The sequence below is a fragment of the Silene latifolia genome, chromosome 3 (assembly GCF_048544455.1).
Source record: "Silene latifolia isolate original U9 population chromosome 3, ASM4854445v1, whole genome shotgun sequence".
In the NCBI taxonomy this organism is placed as follows: Eukaryota; Viridiplantae; Streptophyta; class Magnoliopsida; order Caryophyllales; family Caryophyllaceae; genus Silene; species Silene latifolia.
Window position 1 is genome coordinate 13,290,285 of NC_133528.1, and position 17,671 is coordinate 13,307,955.

Consider the following 17,671-nt stretch of genomic DNA (forward strand, 5'->3'; position numbering starts at 1 on the left):
CGTATATACAAATGTACAAGGAAACTGGGGGCTTGCGCCCCGAACAAAGTCCAAAAGTCCAAGCAACTGGGGGCTTGCGCCCTAAACAGAGTCCAAAAATGTTTCAAAATCAAATGTTCAAAATGTACAAGTCTACAAAACTACACGAAACTACTGTTGGGCGCCCTCCAACTCGGCAACTCTGGCCGCAAGAACGGCATTCTCGGCGTCTCGAAACTCGAGCTCCCTCAGCAAGCGAGCGGTCTCCTCCCGGGACTGGGCCAACTCTCGCTCCAGCTCGCGGTCACCCTGTAAACAAGAAATTGGCTCATGTCAATCAGTTCAAGCAAGATCAAAAATCGGAAATAAAAAAAATCAAAAGAAATCAAATGAGGTTCATACCTGACGACCTCGACCACCGACGAGTGCCTCGATGGCAGTAGCTCGCAGCCGGCTGGCCACCCTCCATAGTGCCACGAACCGGGACGGCGCAACCTGCATTTTCAAAAGAGATTCTCAGCAAATTGAACAAGTTCAATCAAATGTGTTCTTACACAAAAGTTATATAAACAAAAGGCTTACCCTCCGAATCAGATGCTGCCAGTCGTCTAGGCCAGCATCCGTCATAGCTACGTCAAAGTCACGCAACTCGGAGATCGTCGTCCTCCCGGTCGCGTCAGTGTACTCAAGGGTCTCGGGGTACTCTGGGGCTCGATGCCCGCCGCCTCAACCTCCTGCAAAGACAAATAGCTCTCGTTAATCGATGATCTTTCGTCGCAATTCTCGAAGTCAAATCAAGCAAAAAAGTAAAAGATACTCACCACTACCGGCCAGTACGCCAACCTCCCGTAGAGGAACGCCGAGTAGTCCTCGCCAGGGAGAAGAAGGTCGTCGCCACTGGCACCAGCCAAGTCCGCCTCCCTCTCAGCCTCAGAAGGCTCCCTAAACATCGTCCTGGGAGGATCAACGGGAACCGTCAACGCGTCCCGAGAGCACTGACGAGCCAAACGCTCGCCCAGATACCACACAGGACCCATCGACGTCCACAACAGCAGCCGACTCGGGCTCCTAGGTCGAAGGACCTCAGCGACAAAAGGAGGCGCTCTAGCGTACTCCGCCCAAGGTCTGGGCACCCACTGCGACAATACGAAGTCAAAAATCATTCCTATGATCAATTAAAAGCAAAGTATAAAAAGAGTAAGTGGGATACTCACGCTGCTCAGCTGAAGGGCGTTCACATCCCGCCGGTAGACGTTGTGAGAAGAACGCTTGCTCTTCGTCCGGCACATGACCCAATCCCTCACCACGGGATAGGCCCTCTCCAACGGCTCCGTCCTCTTGGGCGCGAGACTCGGGAAGTAAGAGTACACCCACGCCTGTAAAGCAGAATAATCAATGACGATCTTTCGTGATTTAATAAAGAAAGGAATTTGCTATTAATATGAAAAAGGAAGGTTCATACCTCCAACAGTAGTCCAGGTCCGACAGCGCCAGGAGAAGTCCCCTTCTCCATCAACTCCGGACGAACCATGGCCCTCATAAAGCGGATGAGGACCGCAAAACCAGCAGTGACCCAGTCCCAGCGCTCTAGGGAACTCAGGTCAGAAAGAAAGGGAAGGAGTTTCGTCGATAGCCTCTCGCCCTTGTCTCCGAGGTAAATCGAAGACAGGAACCACCAAAGCCACAGACGAGCCCTCTGCTCAGTTGTACAGGGAGGAGGAGTCGTCTCCCTCCCATCAATCGTCACCAGCGCCGGGGTCTTCCCCGCAAAGTAGTCTCGGACATAAGTATTGGGTACCAAACCCGGCACTGCAACAGCCTTCGGCGACAAGTTCCAGCCGATCAATCTCCTCGCCTCGGCCGAATCCGCCCTCATAGCAGTCTCCGGCCACACCATCTCCTCGGTCCCGCACGGCAGACCAGAAATCATGCCGTAATCCTCCAAAGTGACTCCCACCTCACCGAAAGGCAGGTGAAACGTGGAAGTCGTATCCCAAAATCGATCCAAGAAAGCGCGGAACAGGCTAAGGTTAGCCCGCAACTTCCTCTTCACGATATCCCTCCAGACCTGAACCAGAGGACCGAACGCTCCACGCTCGATCATGGCCCTCTCCTCCGCCGACACCGGTGCTCGTAGTGCTCCATCGCTGTCGTGTAACCCGAGAACGACCTGATGTTCCCGGCCTCCTATTATGATTTGAAACAAAGCTATCTTTAGTTTTGACTGAAATTTGAAAGAAATTTGGACAAAAAGAACGAAAGAGGATGAATAATGAGTAGTGAATTCTTATTTACCAAGCTCTTCACCGTCCTGTAGGACAGGTGACCCTCTGCAGCCCACACGAGGTGCCTACTCTCTCAAGTCTCATCCCACGCAGGAGCTCCTCTCAGCTGACGACCTTCTCGCCCGACGTTGGCCCGTCTCGGGGCCTCCTCCTCCTCGACGGCCTCCTCCTCGTGAGCCTCGTCTCCAGTGGCCATCACCGCAGCAGTGAAGGCCTGCTCTAAAGCCTCCTCAACAGTACTGGCGTCTATCTCCATGGGAGTCCTCCCAGAAGTAGAGGCCTCATCACCTGCAACATTAAAGTAAATTCAGGCCGCGTCACATGACGACGAGCCTTTGTTAAGGGATTTTCGAGCCTTCAAAGCTCGGGAACTACTCCTCTCGTGCCATCCTTGGCCACGTTCCCGCCAACCCAATCACTCATGTGATAAATTGGGTCAAGTCAAGTCCAGTTCAAAGCCTAGTTCTAGGTTCGAGTCGAAAATTCGGCAGCATTTCGTTATAACGGCGATTATGCCCTAAAAAAGTGTCCTGAAAAAGTTGTCACAAACCAAAATTCCGAGATGGTAGGAAGTTTACCCATCATCCAAGGATCCCAAATATCAAATTTCATCGCAAATGGGCAATCCTAGGGCTATTTTCGAAGCAAATTACGGTCTAGCTGTGAAACCGTCTCAAAATTCATTCAAAGGCTCAAAACTTGATGAAAATTCGAAGTAAATACATGGTTATGTTCCTAACATTACCTAATATCCATTTCTAGCATCAATTTGGCATGGCAAATCCATTTGGGGGAAAAGCCCCAAATTTTCGATCAAAAGGGTCGAAAACCCTAATTTTCGCGGCTCAAAATTCGACAAATGAAGAAGATTAATGCAAGATTAAGACACATACCTCGATTAGTCATGTTTAAAGCAAGCTTTTGAATCAAACCTTGACGGAAATGGTGAAGATTTGAGAGAGAAATGGCAAGAATTGTGTTTCGAAATAATGAAACACAATCCCTTCTGATTTCGCGTTTTTACGCAGAAAAGCCAAATTGGGGAAAAGACGCAGCAGGCGCTGCGCCTCTTCCAAGAGACGCAGCTCTTGCTGCGCCTCTTCCTTTGTGTTCCCTCCATACGGATTTTCAAAAATTCGTTGTAAATTCGTTATTTGTGGGCCCATCTTTGGTGCGCCTCTTCCTCGATGCTATTTTACTCTTTTGGCCCATTCGACGATTTTCTTTCGTTCCGGCCCGCATTTCACCAGCCAGCAGCGGGCTGTTGCATATCGTTATTTATCTGTCCCCAGCACAGCAATATTTTGCAGTATTGCTCATTCAAGATTTCGCCCATGACGATCAAGATGTTCCTAGTCGTCAAAATATTTATCCAGCGCAGCGGTATTTTGCAGTATCGCTCACTCAAGATTTCGTCCACGACGATCAAGATGTTCCTAATCGTCAATATATTCCCCAACAAGAGTTCGCTTGAGACCAACGCAAGCAGATTCAACCTCAAGTTTTGCAAGAGTTCGCTTGAGACCGACGCAAGCGGATTCCCCAGCAGTTTCTACCAACGTCCTGCTGCTTTCGATATTTATTCTTCACGGAGTTCGACAAGGGTGTCATTCTCCGTAGGCATCTCGAGAAAGAAGTTCCTTCAGGTTCCTTGTGACCCCTAATGCCTTCACACATCAAGTTATCTTCAGACCAAAGGGTTTTGCCGAAGCGTCTTCAGTCCCGTTTCACCCAGGGGTATCTCAGGTATGGTTTCTCCTTATGGCTGGCGAGCTTCCTTACGTAGTCTAATGGACTTTAAACGACCCTCCCCGATAGTCGACAGACTCTAAAATGTTCCCGACGACAGGTCCTTGGTTCAGACCCTTTGAGCCGCCTCGCGTCGCCATAGTCGTCAGGTTGTAATCTTCGATTGACTGATGGCTATACTTTGACTTTCGCCTTGTCCAAGCCTCGGTCAAAGTGGGGGCTCAGAGATACCTCATTTCGCACCTCCCGCAAACCACCCGGTGATGATTGGGCCGCATGTTTGATACGCGGAACGATTTGTGACAGTTCGTAAGATTATCGTCAGGTGATTGCTCAAATATTAATGTCGACCTCTTAGTTGTCATCTACGTCCCGATACGGTCATTTTGGCAGTAATTAGAGTACATTCGGAGTCCGGGTCAAAAACCGTCTTCATTTTCTGATAACTGTTAAATTCCGAGTCGGAATGTTCTGGAATGTTCCGGATATTTCTATTCCATATTTCACAAATTTTATCTTTTGGCAAATAATATCCCGTAATATTCATAAGATAATCGAATTATTTCCGTCCTACCATAACTCAAACGCGGAAATCTTTCTTCAACAGGAGGAAACCTCCTGGGAATAGACGCAGCAGGTGCTGCGCCTCTTCCAAGAGACGCAGTGGCTGCTGCGCCTTTTCCCAGGCCCTTCTTTGCATGCTTTACGTATCTTTTTCATATCTTTCCGAGATTCACTTCCAAAGAGTCTCCGAAACCCTATTACGTCGTGTGATTAGTATAAATAGGAGCCTTCGCTCCTCATATTTCTCACGCGAGTGTCCGCCCTTCTCTTCTCCCTTTTCATTCTAGACTTCGTTCTTACTAATTGGCGCCTACGTGCTTGGACTTCCGACCACGTAAGCTCGGATCTTTCCGGGTACCAGCCTCTCCGTTGCATGACCGACCAATTTGACCAACTACACTCAATCAACTTTAATTAATCAATCGTTTTCCTCTTACGAGGGCACTCTCTTTGCATTCGCGTCGAGCATTCACTAGTCGATATCTTAGTTCATCTCGTTTCGTCAACATGTAAGTCTGAGGGTGTATAATCCTTATTTATTTATTGTATTTTATTTATCGTATCACCATTGTAAGGTTTATGTCGAAAACACCATTAAAACCGATTTCTAAAACCGTGCTTTAAAACTCTGTTTTTGCGGATTTCCAGTAGACAGACGTCGAGAAAAGACGCAAAGAATCGCCGCGCCTCTTCGAAGGAGCGCAGTTCCTGCTGCGCCTCTTCGTGAGGCTGCCGCAGTTCCTGCTTCTTTTCTTCTTCCTCGTCCTCTGTAATTCGCTTCTTTTTATTTGTTATTTGTTCGTCCGTTAATTCTTCGTCGTAATAGTATGTAATTCACATGTATATTGCATCATAAAATTCATCATTCATTAGCATGTTTAATCGTCATAAATCCGACTTAAATCCTAAATAATCCATATTTACGGGTTTTCGTCATTAAATTCGAACCCGGATTTTAGAGATTCAATTTGTTCATATTGAGTTTCTGGAATTTGTCATTGATATAGTTTAATCTGTTTAGTCGCATGTTCGTCACATATTCGTTGTATGTCCGTCATATTTAGCCTAATTGACTTATTTCAATAGAGGACTCATTAATATTTTCATTGTCTCATGTAATTAATTCGTTCACATCCGTCTCATTCATGTTTATTGCTTTATGACCGTCATTCACATGTAATTAACCTATTAATCACTTCCATCCGAGTAAATAATATAATCAATCCTTAAATTTACCAATCGACATTAACGATTTGCAGTTCCGGCTTCACAGCCAGAACTCACCCTTGGGAATGACGCGAAGAATCGCCGCGCCTCTTCCAGAGGGCGCGATCTCTTGCTTTGTTCGAGATGGGTTCGTCCTCGAACTCCTTTTCTGCCTTGGCATAGATTAATTAGTTTACGTATTTACTAACTAATATCCGTAATATCACTAATTCCTGTTCGTTAATTCTTTTTGTTTCCTTTATTCCTTTTTTCCAAATTATCCGTTTTAAAGGTATTTTCGACATAAATCGCCTATTCCCATGTAATTATTGTAATTTCCATTATTGTAATTTTCATTATTGTATTTCTTTTGTTGTTTGTATGCTTTCACATGTGAATCAACATTAAATCCTACTTCGACCCAATTCACTACTACAATAACCATTAAGGAGAACGGTCAAGCACCGTTCTAAATGCATCTTTCAACCGGCATGTGGCCAAGCGTTCTCTTTGACATATGAGAACGGTTGGTAAATGGTCAACCCGTGCTCGTTGTTATTTCAAATAGCACGGTTGCTAATGGGAACCGCTCTCATTGATATTTCAAACAGCACGGGTGTAAAAGGGGACCGGGCTCTTTGTTAAGGCGTTCTCTTTGACAGAGGTGTTTGGCGCCATTGTTGAATCTTTTCAAAGAGAACGGGGGATGATACAACCGTTCCCTTTGATTCTTACATTTTTTTTTTAATATTTCTAATTTTATCGTAACTCCTACACGATTCAACCGTATAGCTCATAAAAATTAAACCTGTTACAATTCAGAAACTTCAGCAAGTTTTACGCAACAAATAACTTTCAAAGTTAATTTGAATCCATAAGGAAAAATCCTTGAGCAAATATACAAAGTCTTATCATATTTTTAAGAGGCTACAAATATCAAAGATACGCTACCTTCTGCTAAACATAAATTAAAATTCTTATATCCTCATCGCTTAGCCGCATCCATATGCATCTTCCAAAAATTATAATCATCATCTTCATCCATCATTGCTTTCAGGCTTAAATTGGAGTGCGAATTCAGCCCAAATATTCCACACCTCGTCAATTTGCTAACGATGTATGTCTTTGGGGCGTTAAACACGAACTATTATACACACGACACCTAAAAAATATAGTTAATATAGTATATATGATGTGAAAAGTAAAATAATTACCTAAGATGGAAATGCAAAAAAAAAGTGATGCAAATGATTCAAATAAAGAAAAAAAACATACATTTGGGAGAATATTAATATATCTTCCTTTGATAATCTCGAACATATATCGGCAAACATAATATCCGCATAATACGCTCCCAACACGGGCTGCCGAGGACACTAAAATAGAAACCTATGATGAGATATACATATTATATCTACTCCCTATGACAAAAACAATTATTAAGGGTGGTAAATTCAGCTTATGGGCAGCTTATTATATATTATAGGACAAAAATATTTGTCATGCCAAGACAGAAACAATAGAGTATTTCGTTCCCTATGACAAAAATATTATATCTACTTCCTTGCTTTGGAGGGAGGTTCACTGGTCATCTCATAAGAAATGCAAAAAAGAAACACTAGAAATATAACTGGTGTAACCACTACCTTGTTGCTACGGTTTTACACTATTTGTCATGCCAAGACAGAAACAATAGAGTATTTCGTGGGAACGTGCAGGAAAAGAGAATTCAATATTTGGTTAGTGTCCATATGCTTCATAGGACGAATGCTAGGATACTAACAGAGATAATAGCTAGTCTGAACAATTGAGAATATATAATACCTCAATTAATTTCCAAGTAAGTGGTTTCTCCTCGAACCTGGCAAGTGGATCGATAGCATTTCTTTTCTCGAGCGCCCTATATTTTATTTAACTAAAATATGTAATCACTTCACACATAATTCAAAACACTTCAATATAAAAAAGCGAACAATGAGAATATTTTCACATAATTAGCCAGGAATAAATAAATAGAAAGCCCTCAACTATACCAGATCATTCACTAGCTCTTAGCAGTACAAAATTCCATTGTTAAATGCATAGTTCACTCACGAGCTGGTTGTTACAGTTGTAATGAAGAATTGAGACCCATTGGTGTCGGGACCTACATTAGCCATAGAGAGAAGGCCTACACATTGAAAGAAGACAAGGATAAATATCCGTTGCCCAAAAAACTATAATCTTCAACGAACATTTTTCAATTCAACAAGTTGTTATAACCCTTCTAGTTAGGTATTATTTCACCAACATAACTCTCATGTCTTGATTCTAAACACACAACAACCTTTCACATAATAATCACTAATAAGACAACAAAAGTAGTTAAGTACCGGGTCCAGTATGTTTCAGCTTGAAGATATCATCGGGAAACTTCTCTCCGTAGATTGATTCTCCACCTCTTCCATCCCCGAGAGTGAAATCACCTCCCTGAAGCATGAAGCTTGGAATAATCCTGTGGAATTTGCTTCCCTTGTAGTGCAGCAGTTTCCCAGATTTGCCAATACCTTTCTCTCCTGAAATAAGCAACAAACCAATGTTCAAAACTCATTTTTTCACAAATAGGGTGATAACTCATTGGCCATGACAGAGAGCAGCAGAACCCCCCACCCTTTTAATGAACAGTGAGTCGGTGAAACAGTATTACACGAAAGACCAACAAAAATGCTTACGCCGTCCTCATTTATTTAAATAGCGCAGCATTTCAGTAATAGAAACACGATAGCAGCCTAAAAACAGCCAACATATTTTCTCTAGCCATCTAGTGTATAAGCTTAAGACCATTCTATCCACCGCTATTTAAAAGTTTGGAAATGAAAACAACAGTATAAATCAGAGGACGAGATTGCAAACTTGCCAGTGCACAATGCTCGGAAATTTTATGCAATAATTAAACATAAAGGCTAAAGTCAGTAGCAAATTCAAACTACAAAGCAAATACTCTAAAATAAGAAGAAGCAACTTCGAACTGGTCACATACATTCTATAGTTCACTGCCAACTTCAGATATCAAATAAATCACATATTCAGAATCCTGGCTCTACTCCGGTTAAAATTCAATAATATAGAGTAAGAGGAACGAACCTTTAGCTAAGATTACTATGGCAGTACTTGGTTATAAGAGTGTTAACTGCGTTGCAAATAGCATTAGTGATTAAATACAGGTCTTCTCTTGGTCTTTACTTGTTTTCTAAGGAGTAATACTCATCTTATTTACTTCCCCAGCATCTGCACTAATAAAATAAATTGAGTCCCAAGTAGTATTGGTTTAAGCTAACAATTAATCGTTGCAGGCAAGGCAAAAAACTCAGCAAGCCAAATAAATTGGGGGTCCTGATCATCTGCATCTCAGCCACTACATGTGACAAATTCAAGAAGTTCAACATCCAGAGCTCAATCACTATAAAAGTACATTAACAGTAAATGCCACAGAATCAATATATACTACTATCAACTAAAAAAAACCAAAGCTATATAAGACTTCTTCATAACACAAGTAAACTACCAAGTCAAATTTCATGCTTCTCAATGCAGGATTTCAAAACCAAATCGACAAAATAAAAATTGATTAAGCTCTTATATCAAGGCCAAACAGAGATTTTACCATCATTATCCAGGATTCGGCTCGAAATAAAAACGTAAATTATATATATTAATATTTGAGCATATTAATATAAAGTAAAATTGAAGAGAAAACATGAAAGAGGGGTTGAAATTGAAGTGTGGAAACCCTGGTGGCATGATGTTTGGCGGGAGAGATGTGGAACTGAAACCGCCAACATTGAGGACACGCCCAAAGGTACCGTCACAATATGAGCTCCACTGTTTAATTATCATATTTAAGAGTTAAAGAAATATGGTCTTACCAACAGAACCAGCGGCAAGAACGATCCGCCACTACTAAGGTGTGCACAACCAGAAGCAACGTGAGGTGGTGGCCGGAGTACGAGCGACCAGCGACAACCAAGGGTAACCGGGGACAACAAGGGATGACACAAGTATAGGGAAACCACACCGTGCTAAGGCGGAAAAGATGATGGAGGTTGCGATGGACAGATGGCGACTAAGGAGAAGGCTCAGCGATGGTGGGTTATTAAAGCGCGATGGTGAGCAAAGCGTTGGTGATTAGGGCGTAGTGATGAAAGCTATGATTGTTGTGTTTGAAAGAAATACTCCGTAGCAGGGGCGGATGCAGGATTTGAGTAAAGGGGTGGCACACCCCCAAAAAAAAAATGCGGACAACATTTATACATTGGCACACCCCCCAAAAAAAATGCGGACAACATTTATACATTAAAATTCTAACATCGTTCATACATAAATATAATCATCCAAATGGCTCAAAAAATAGACGTATTTCATTCCCAACCTTGCTGCAATTCATATGGAACATAAAGAGTGGTCTAATGCTACAATTTCTTTTATTGCTTATAATCACCCATTTTCACAAAACTGACAGCATCATTCATTACACACTGGCTTGTACAATAATGTTGTTTCATAGACTCATACGAGCTAAAATCAACTCGTCTCACATAATGAAAACTTCAGCTTTTCAATTAGAACTTATTACCAATCAATTAGCTCACCTCTTATGACCAATTAATTAACTCACACAATCAAAATTAAGCAAATTCAAGCAAAACAAAACTTGAAATAAATCACATTTGCTGCACCCCAGGACAAGGTTTACTAAGGCCTGACCTAAAAATCATTCGAGAAATTGCCAAGAAACTAGAATGATATACCTTTAGCTCAATGCTCCACCGCCATATGTATCCATGCCATGTTAATAGAGGATGAACAATGTCTTGAATCCATCCTTAAATGAGTCTAAGATGATGATTGATATGCTGACTTATTTTATTCGTCTTTCTACTCATATTGATACATGAGCTGATGAGCTTGGCAATCTAGCCTAAGCTTTGAGCCATCTGCCTTCGCTCTAATGTGGTAAACATTGGGTTCTGTTCGGGCTCTCTGCGAGACTGTGAATTTTACTGGGTTATATATTTATAAGATATCCATTGCATCTAAGAGTACAATCCTTTCTTCATTTCTTAGTAACTACGGAGTACATAATAGCAATTGAAGAACTATTCAAAACAATTTAATTAGCATAACACAACAAAGAAAAAGTCAGACACTTTGATCATATTTTTCACATGTTTACCCCTCACAAATTCAGGTTCCAAACAATCCAGGAAATCCCAACAGTCTCATCCTCCTGGTTTATATTATCTACTCCTTAAGTTAACCGATTATCCGATTATACCTTCCGATCCTGACCATTCTATGGATCCGAAGTATAATTATGATTCTTACAACAGTTATTCTACACTAATCCATGTTGAAAGCGATCAAATTTTTAGTTATATTTAAATAGATTAACAAACCAATAAGAACAATTAACAAATTAATCAATCAAATGCTTAAGAATTGAATTTGGAGAAAAAATTACTTACCCAATACCCATTATCCAGGGCGGCACTATGGCAGGTGGAAGGCCGGAGGTGAGGAGGTGGCCGGCGGTGGGGTGGTTGGATTTTGGGATCTTTGGTTTTGTTTTGTGTAGAGTGTTTAGGTTTATGTGGTTCTATACTTCTATGGCGCCTTCCTTCTTTTTTCAATTTTCAAGATTTTTAGTTTTTTTTTTTTCTTCTTCTCACGTGAGGCACGTGCCCTCACTTTCCCCCGCAGATCCGCCACTGCTCCGTAGAATGGTAGACGGCAAGTCATATGAATGAATAGTTTTCTAGGGATATTTAGAAGAGAACGGTGGTGATACAAACCGTGCTCATTGTTTTTTCAAAGAGAACGGTTTTCTATATTAACCGTTCTATTTGATCTTTTAGGACGGTTGGTCAAACCTAACCGTTCTCTTTGTTAATCTACGAGAACGGTTTGAACAAGAAACCGTTCTCTATTGGAACCCTATATGCCCGCCCAAACTAAAAATTAAAAAGAGACCAGTTCCGCTATCAACCGTTCTTGAAGGGGCGTTCTCGTAGCCTAAAATTGTAGTAGTGATTGTATGCTAATTTCGTGTTCACCGACTTAGTTAATTCTCACATGTTAGGATTAATCTATGGATGTTGCATTGCATGCATATAGCCGACGATATATCAAGTACGAATAACTTCCCTAATCATTAGTAGAGGCCGCTATCGAGGCGGGCGGGATTAGGTGTTCGATCAAAAGAGCTTCCTAATACGTACCCTCACCCCTTACTCCAGATATCTGTGAACACCCGTGTTCATTGGCATCCACGAGAGTCATTCTAGACATAGAATGCTAAGGGTAACGATTGCTTAGTGTTCATGTCACTACTTTGTGTCTTGACATGACACGAGGTACTCGAACGGTTCCAATTTCCCATAAAAATTGGTGGCGACTCCATACAAAATGCAAACGCTTGTCTCGTTTCTCACCAAGCGCCCCCGTGGGCGGCCCGCTGTCCACATACGGCAGTCACTATCAAAAAGCAGACGCCACGGCAGTCACTACCAGCGTAGTTGATACTCGCAAAAGCGATCAACATGCCTTAGGAACGTTAAACACAGTTGAGATACACATTCTAACTGCCTCGGCCAGGCCGAAGGTAAAAACGAAAAGGCGCTCAATATAACGTAAGAAGACAAGTGAAGAATGGTGATCAAAGCCCCGGCCAAGCCGAGGGCCAATAAACAAGCTTTATTAAAAATGATTGCAAGGAGAATACAGACGACGGCCGTCCCCATAGGGATAAGCCAAAACACAACCTACCAAAGTTGTACAAAATACAAGGAAAAGAAAAGCAAAAGGTTACAGACATATCATTTGAAGCGCCAAAAGATGGCAGGGAGGAAAGACTTAATAATTGGCCCCGACAGTGAAGCTATCCGAGACGCCGGGTGAGCTGGTGACGACCGCTTTGTCTCCCTATGCTGTTGATGCTTGCCATCGCGGCGTTAGCAAAGATCGTCTTCGATGGGCGACCCGAAAAGCTGTCTTGGCGTCTCGGCTTTCTCGGCGGCCTCGGCCTCGGCTTTCTTGGCGGCCTCACCTCGGCGGCCTCACCGCCTTCATCTTCTCGGCTTCCTCCTTGGCCGCCTTAGTCTTCTCAGCAAGGGCTGCCTTCTCCGCGGCCACCTCTTCCTCCTTCTTCACCCTTACCTCCTCCTTGGCCTTCTCCTCCGCGGCTTTCTCCTTAGCTTCGAGCTTGTCATCAAGCAGCTCGTTAAATTTGTCCCACGGAAAGGAGCCATCAAGAGGGAAAAGCTCCCCAATCACTTCCCTGGCGGCTTCCTCGGCCAGGTCCCGGTATTGGGCGCACATGTTAGGGAGGATAACGGTTTGGAGCGTCTCAATGTCCTCCTCCCTTTGGGCGATGATAGCATCCTTGTTCCGAACCACCTTCCCCTGGGCCTGAAACATGCCCCTCCATTCGTCCCTCTGCTTAGCATAAAGGTCGGCGTGCTTCTGAACGAGGTCACGCCCCTCCAGCAGCTTAGCAGCTTCAGCCGCCGCAGCCTCGGCCTTGGCTCTCTCAAAGAAGGACCTCCTTTTCGGCGTCCTCCCCGAGTTTTCTCTCAAGACGGACGCCTCCTCGGCCTCGGCCTTGGCCCTCTCGGCTTCCTTGTTCGCGGCGTCGAGTTCGAACTGAGCCGCTCGAGCTGTGGGGCGGCTTCAAGAATAGTCTTCTCTTGCTCGAATAAGAGCACCGGCCGTATCGCCCCACTTCGACAAAGAACCTGGTCAAACTTAGGCCCTCCGACTTAATACGGAGGGGGTAGGCTTCGGGAAGGAGGTGACGACGGTGGTATCTTGACCACTTGTCTGCAAAGTCTTCCTCTCAGCACGCCGTTCAACATTGTGTCCGGTGGACGGCAGCGGTTGATCTACAAAAAATTCAATCAAATCATCCATGTCAACATTCATGGACAAACCAGAGAGCCTGTCATCAGGAACGCCCAATGAACCGGCTAAGTCTGAGCCATAGGATAGATCTATACCAGGCTTGGACTTCTTGGTCGGAGGACCCATTTCCTTGCCGCCCTCGGCAACAACAGCGGCAGCAGTAGGCTCCTTTCTCTTACGAAAGAGAGAAGACTCCTCTTCCGCGGTGACCTCCTCATCGGCGGTAATATCGACTACCTCCACAGCCTCCTTTTGGACAGCGGGGATTGGAGGTGGAACTGATGTCGACGTCGTCGCCGCCGAAGGCTTTGTTTTCCGCGTTCGGCGCGGCATGTTACCAGCAACCTTTGCTTGGGCCACCGCCACGTTTAAGCCCTTCAGCTGCTGGTCCATAAGGTCATTCGGCGACGTTCTGCGATCACGGGCTAGAGCCTTAGGATGCAAATCAACAACGGTCTAGTCCTTGGCAAGCCCCATTCTCTTAAGAATATCCTCAGACAGGTCCGAGCCAAAATGATCTGCAAAGGAAACAAAGCAAGAGTTAAGCGAGGAATAAATCAAAGTTCAAAATGTAAAAACATTGAGAGCAGAGATGGGCCTCACACCGACCCCACTCACCCTGTGCTAGGGCCGGTATGAGGCCGACATGGCAGAGCAGCTCATCCTGAAGAATGATCTGCGTCGGAGGAATCCATCTCTTCGGCACCCCATTCTTCTCCGCCTCAAACAGACCTCATCGCTGACTTCTCATCCGCATTAAGAGGGACCTTGTCGGCGTCCATCTTAAGCTTACTCCGGTGACCCATTTCTCACGCTCGCCTTACTCTCGCACCGCAAATTAACTTGGTCTTTGGAAGGACCGGGGCAGCGGATAGTCATCCGGCACCTCAACGTACACCCACCGATCTTTCCAGTCCTTGCAGGAGGAAAGCTTATCGACGGAGACGTAACCCGGCTCCATTTGCACGCTGTACCATCCGACGCAACCAGGAAATGACGGCCGAAGGTGGTGAAGCCGACGGAATAAATTAACCGTTGGGACCTCCCCCTTGAAGAGACAGAGCCAGACAAAGCCGACTATGGTCCTAATAGCCAACGGGTGCAGCTGGGCCACGGCGACGTTCATGGCTCTAATGATGGCCATAACGTAATCATTCAGCGGAAACCGGAGCCCGTACTCCATGTGCCGGATGTATACGCCGGTGCAACCCAGTGGAGGGCAACAGACGGCCTGACCCTCCTCAGGGATAACAATTTTGTACCCCCTACCGAAGTAGAAATGGCCCTCGAAAAGTGTTTCGCCGGAACAGCTGGCGAACTTATGGGTCCAAGCACGGTCAGGGCTAGGGCAGAGTACGGATCGGGTATTTGATCCAAAGTGCTAGTTCGGATCGGATATCCATATTAAAAATCCTGAAGTTAGATATCCAATATCCAAACCAAATGTTTCGGATATCCAATGTTCGGGTATCCAAAACAATCGGATCGGATGCGGATATCCATCGGATATCCATACTTTAGAATTTACTTTAAAATTTAGTTTGAAACACGATTATATTCATAGTCTTACATGATGATTTTCTTTAGTATTCTTATTCTAATGTTCTCGGCATAAAATTTAAGTACCACCTAGATATTTCTCTAATATTTTAAACATTAATTAAGTTGTTGTGTCAAATAAAATTTTATTTTCTCGAAATTATACTAGAAAACTATAGTTTTGGATCGGATCGGATATCCAAATGTTTTAATTCTAATATCCATATCCAAACCAAAACCAAAGATTTCGGATCAGATATCCAAACCAAACTTAACTTTCGGATCAGATATCCAAACATTCGGATCAGATTCGGATCGGATATCGGATCAGTTTGGATAATCGGATTTTTTGCTCTGCCCTAGTCAGGGCAGACCTTACAAGCGTCGCCGTGATCCATGATGTACTGCCTCCCCTCATTAGGACGAGCCCTTTCAGCATCATCATCGTCATCATCAACATCATCATCATCCTCCCAACCCTCCAAAGCTTTTGGATCAACTTCGGGAGAAGGAGACCTAGGGCCCCCAGACCTTATCGGGATGGCGTCTAGTATCTCCTCCTCATCAAGACGCGACGGGGAACCCCCCGGCGCACGGTTACTAGGTCCGGCATCAGCAGAAGACATGGTAGCAACAATTACTTAACAAAATAAGAGTGAGAAAAATTTGTTTGTTTACCTTGAAGAAAAGCACTAGCCGAAGTAACGACTCTGAAGATTAGAAGAGAAAGAAGCCCTTGAAAGTTTAGAGAGAAGAAAATTTTAGAGAAAATGAAAATTGGTGGCCAATTTCAGGGACTAACTGCCCTATTTATAGGGGAAAGCCCATGAAGAAGGACCAATCGGGGCACTGACCCATGAAACGTCGACCAATCGAACGGACACGTGTCAGACATGCAACCACGGAATGTCAATCGTTGCAACAGTTGAACGTCAATCAATGCAACAATGACCAAGCGTCTTCAACACGCCCCTTCATATTTCTCTGCCTATTCATCTTCCTCAACAAATTCCTAAAGTATCTGTTCTCCGCCGGCCACATGATCAACCAAGCTAGGTAGCACCGGCCGGGGCAATCAAAACAGCCAAGCACTCTCAACCTGGGTCTCGGCCAGCGTCACTTTCTTTTCCACATCGGATGCCCTTTACACATCCATGTGGAGGGGGGATATGGTACGGCCTAAGCAGAACCAAGCCGAGGTAGAAGAAGTCGGGGCAGAAAATTTGGTCTTACGCAGAATATACGCTCAACACACATCGGAGCCCATACCACGGCATAGACTACGCTGGGGGCAAATTGATGGGGCATATTCTGCACCCGCTGACCGAGTCAACATATTGAGCAAGGTCAAAGATATCCACAAGCAAGTCAACGACTTAGACAGACCCTAACCGACGCACTGTCGGCTGTCTGTCACTGGGTCTCTTACTGGGACAACTAGCCAGCCGGGGCACACATCCGCGAACTCATATCCAAGACCCCTCGGCGGTGAGTCAACAGGGCCCGCCGGCCTGCCATGGGTCCCTCGGCCGAGGGTAGATCAATCTTTCCACCTGTTAGCCACTTGGCCACTTGGCAACTACGTGACAAAAGGTGAAAGTCTATAAATACTCCTCAACCCTCATTGAGGAAAGGATCCACAATTTAACCTAAGAATCATTATTCATCTGGTAATATCTTCCTTATCTCTCTACAAAATATACTTCACCAAGTAACAACGACTTATCTCTTAAGTTTACTGACTTGAGCGTCGGAGTGAGTTCGCTCGATGCAAAGCCGAGCCCTCAGTTTGTTCATTGTTTCAGGAGACCGAAAGGAGGATTCAATCAAAGACGTCATTCTACAAGCAGGGTGGTAACAAATAACTGCTCTTGAATTACACCCGGAACAATTATATATGTACATCTTATAATAAATATTGTAATTAACTATATCAAAGTATTTAAGTGTATTTGAATTATTTACCCACGTTTCAACAAATCACCAGATACCTTAATTTTTTTAAGAGGTACATTAAAAAAATCTTTACGTTTATGTTTTGTATGTAAATATAAATTATTACGGAGTAATAAATAATGCATAATCTGCTAATTTATCTTATGATCTTATATTATATTTTAGTGATTCCTAATTTATAGGAATTATACAAAACTATAGATTATATAATCACATACCAACTATGTAAAATCAAAGCTAATACAATTACATTTCCTAAATATTACCAATCTAATTTGAACAAAGTATTAAAAAAATATTATCGAAATAATTTTATTTTTTGGTTGATAAAATCGGTAGAAAACATAAAAAAAAAATAGCATTCCTTGCCAGAAAAATCGTAAAAAAAAGTAAAAATTAAGACCAAGAATTTAAAAATTGTAGAAAAAAACAAAATTTATACCGTCTTTAACTTG

The 17,671-nt window shown here is 43.6% G+C and overlaps 2 protein-coding genes across 11 annotated transcripts in view; one reads left to right on the forward strand and one right to left on the reverse strand.

The window, feature by feature from the left end:
* Positions 1–17,671, forward strand: part of LOC141647247 (uncharacterized) — a 59,942-nt gene that overhangs the window by 29,174 nt on the left and 13,097 nt on the right. The gene's annotated exons all lie outside the window — the stretch shown is intronic.
* LOC141647246 (peptidyl-prolyl cis-trans isomerase CYP21-2-like) lies at positions 6,617–11,485 on the reverse strand. 9 transcript variants are annotated; one of them, XR_012545695.1, is made up of 8 exons: positions 11,288–11,485; positions 10,571–10,810; positions 8,907–8,952; positions 8,156–8,338; positions 7,817–7,953; positions 7,608–7,683; positions 7,059–7,159; positions 6,617–6,945 (listed from the first exon to the last, which is right to left on the reverse strand). XR_012545695.1 is itself a non-coding variant. In XM_074455365.1 (8 exons), exons 4-8 carry the CDS (start codon positions 8,259–8,261, stop codon positions 6,885–6,887), a joined length of 402 nt encoding a protein of 133 aa, XP_074311466.1. In that variant the 5' UTR covers positions 8,262–8,338; positions 8,907–9,050; positions 10,571–10,810; positions 11,288–11,485; the 3' UTR covers positions 6,617–6,884. The 9 variants fall into 9 exon arrangements, 7 of the variants coding, with proteins under 7 accessions (XP_074311466.1, XP_074311463.1, XP_074311461.1 ...); XR_012545694.1 differs by having other exon boundaries at positions 8,907–9,050; XM_074455365.1 differs by having other exon boundaries at positions 6,617–6,927; positions 7,878–7,953; positions 8,907–9,050.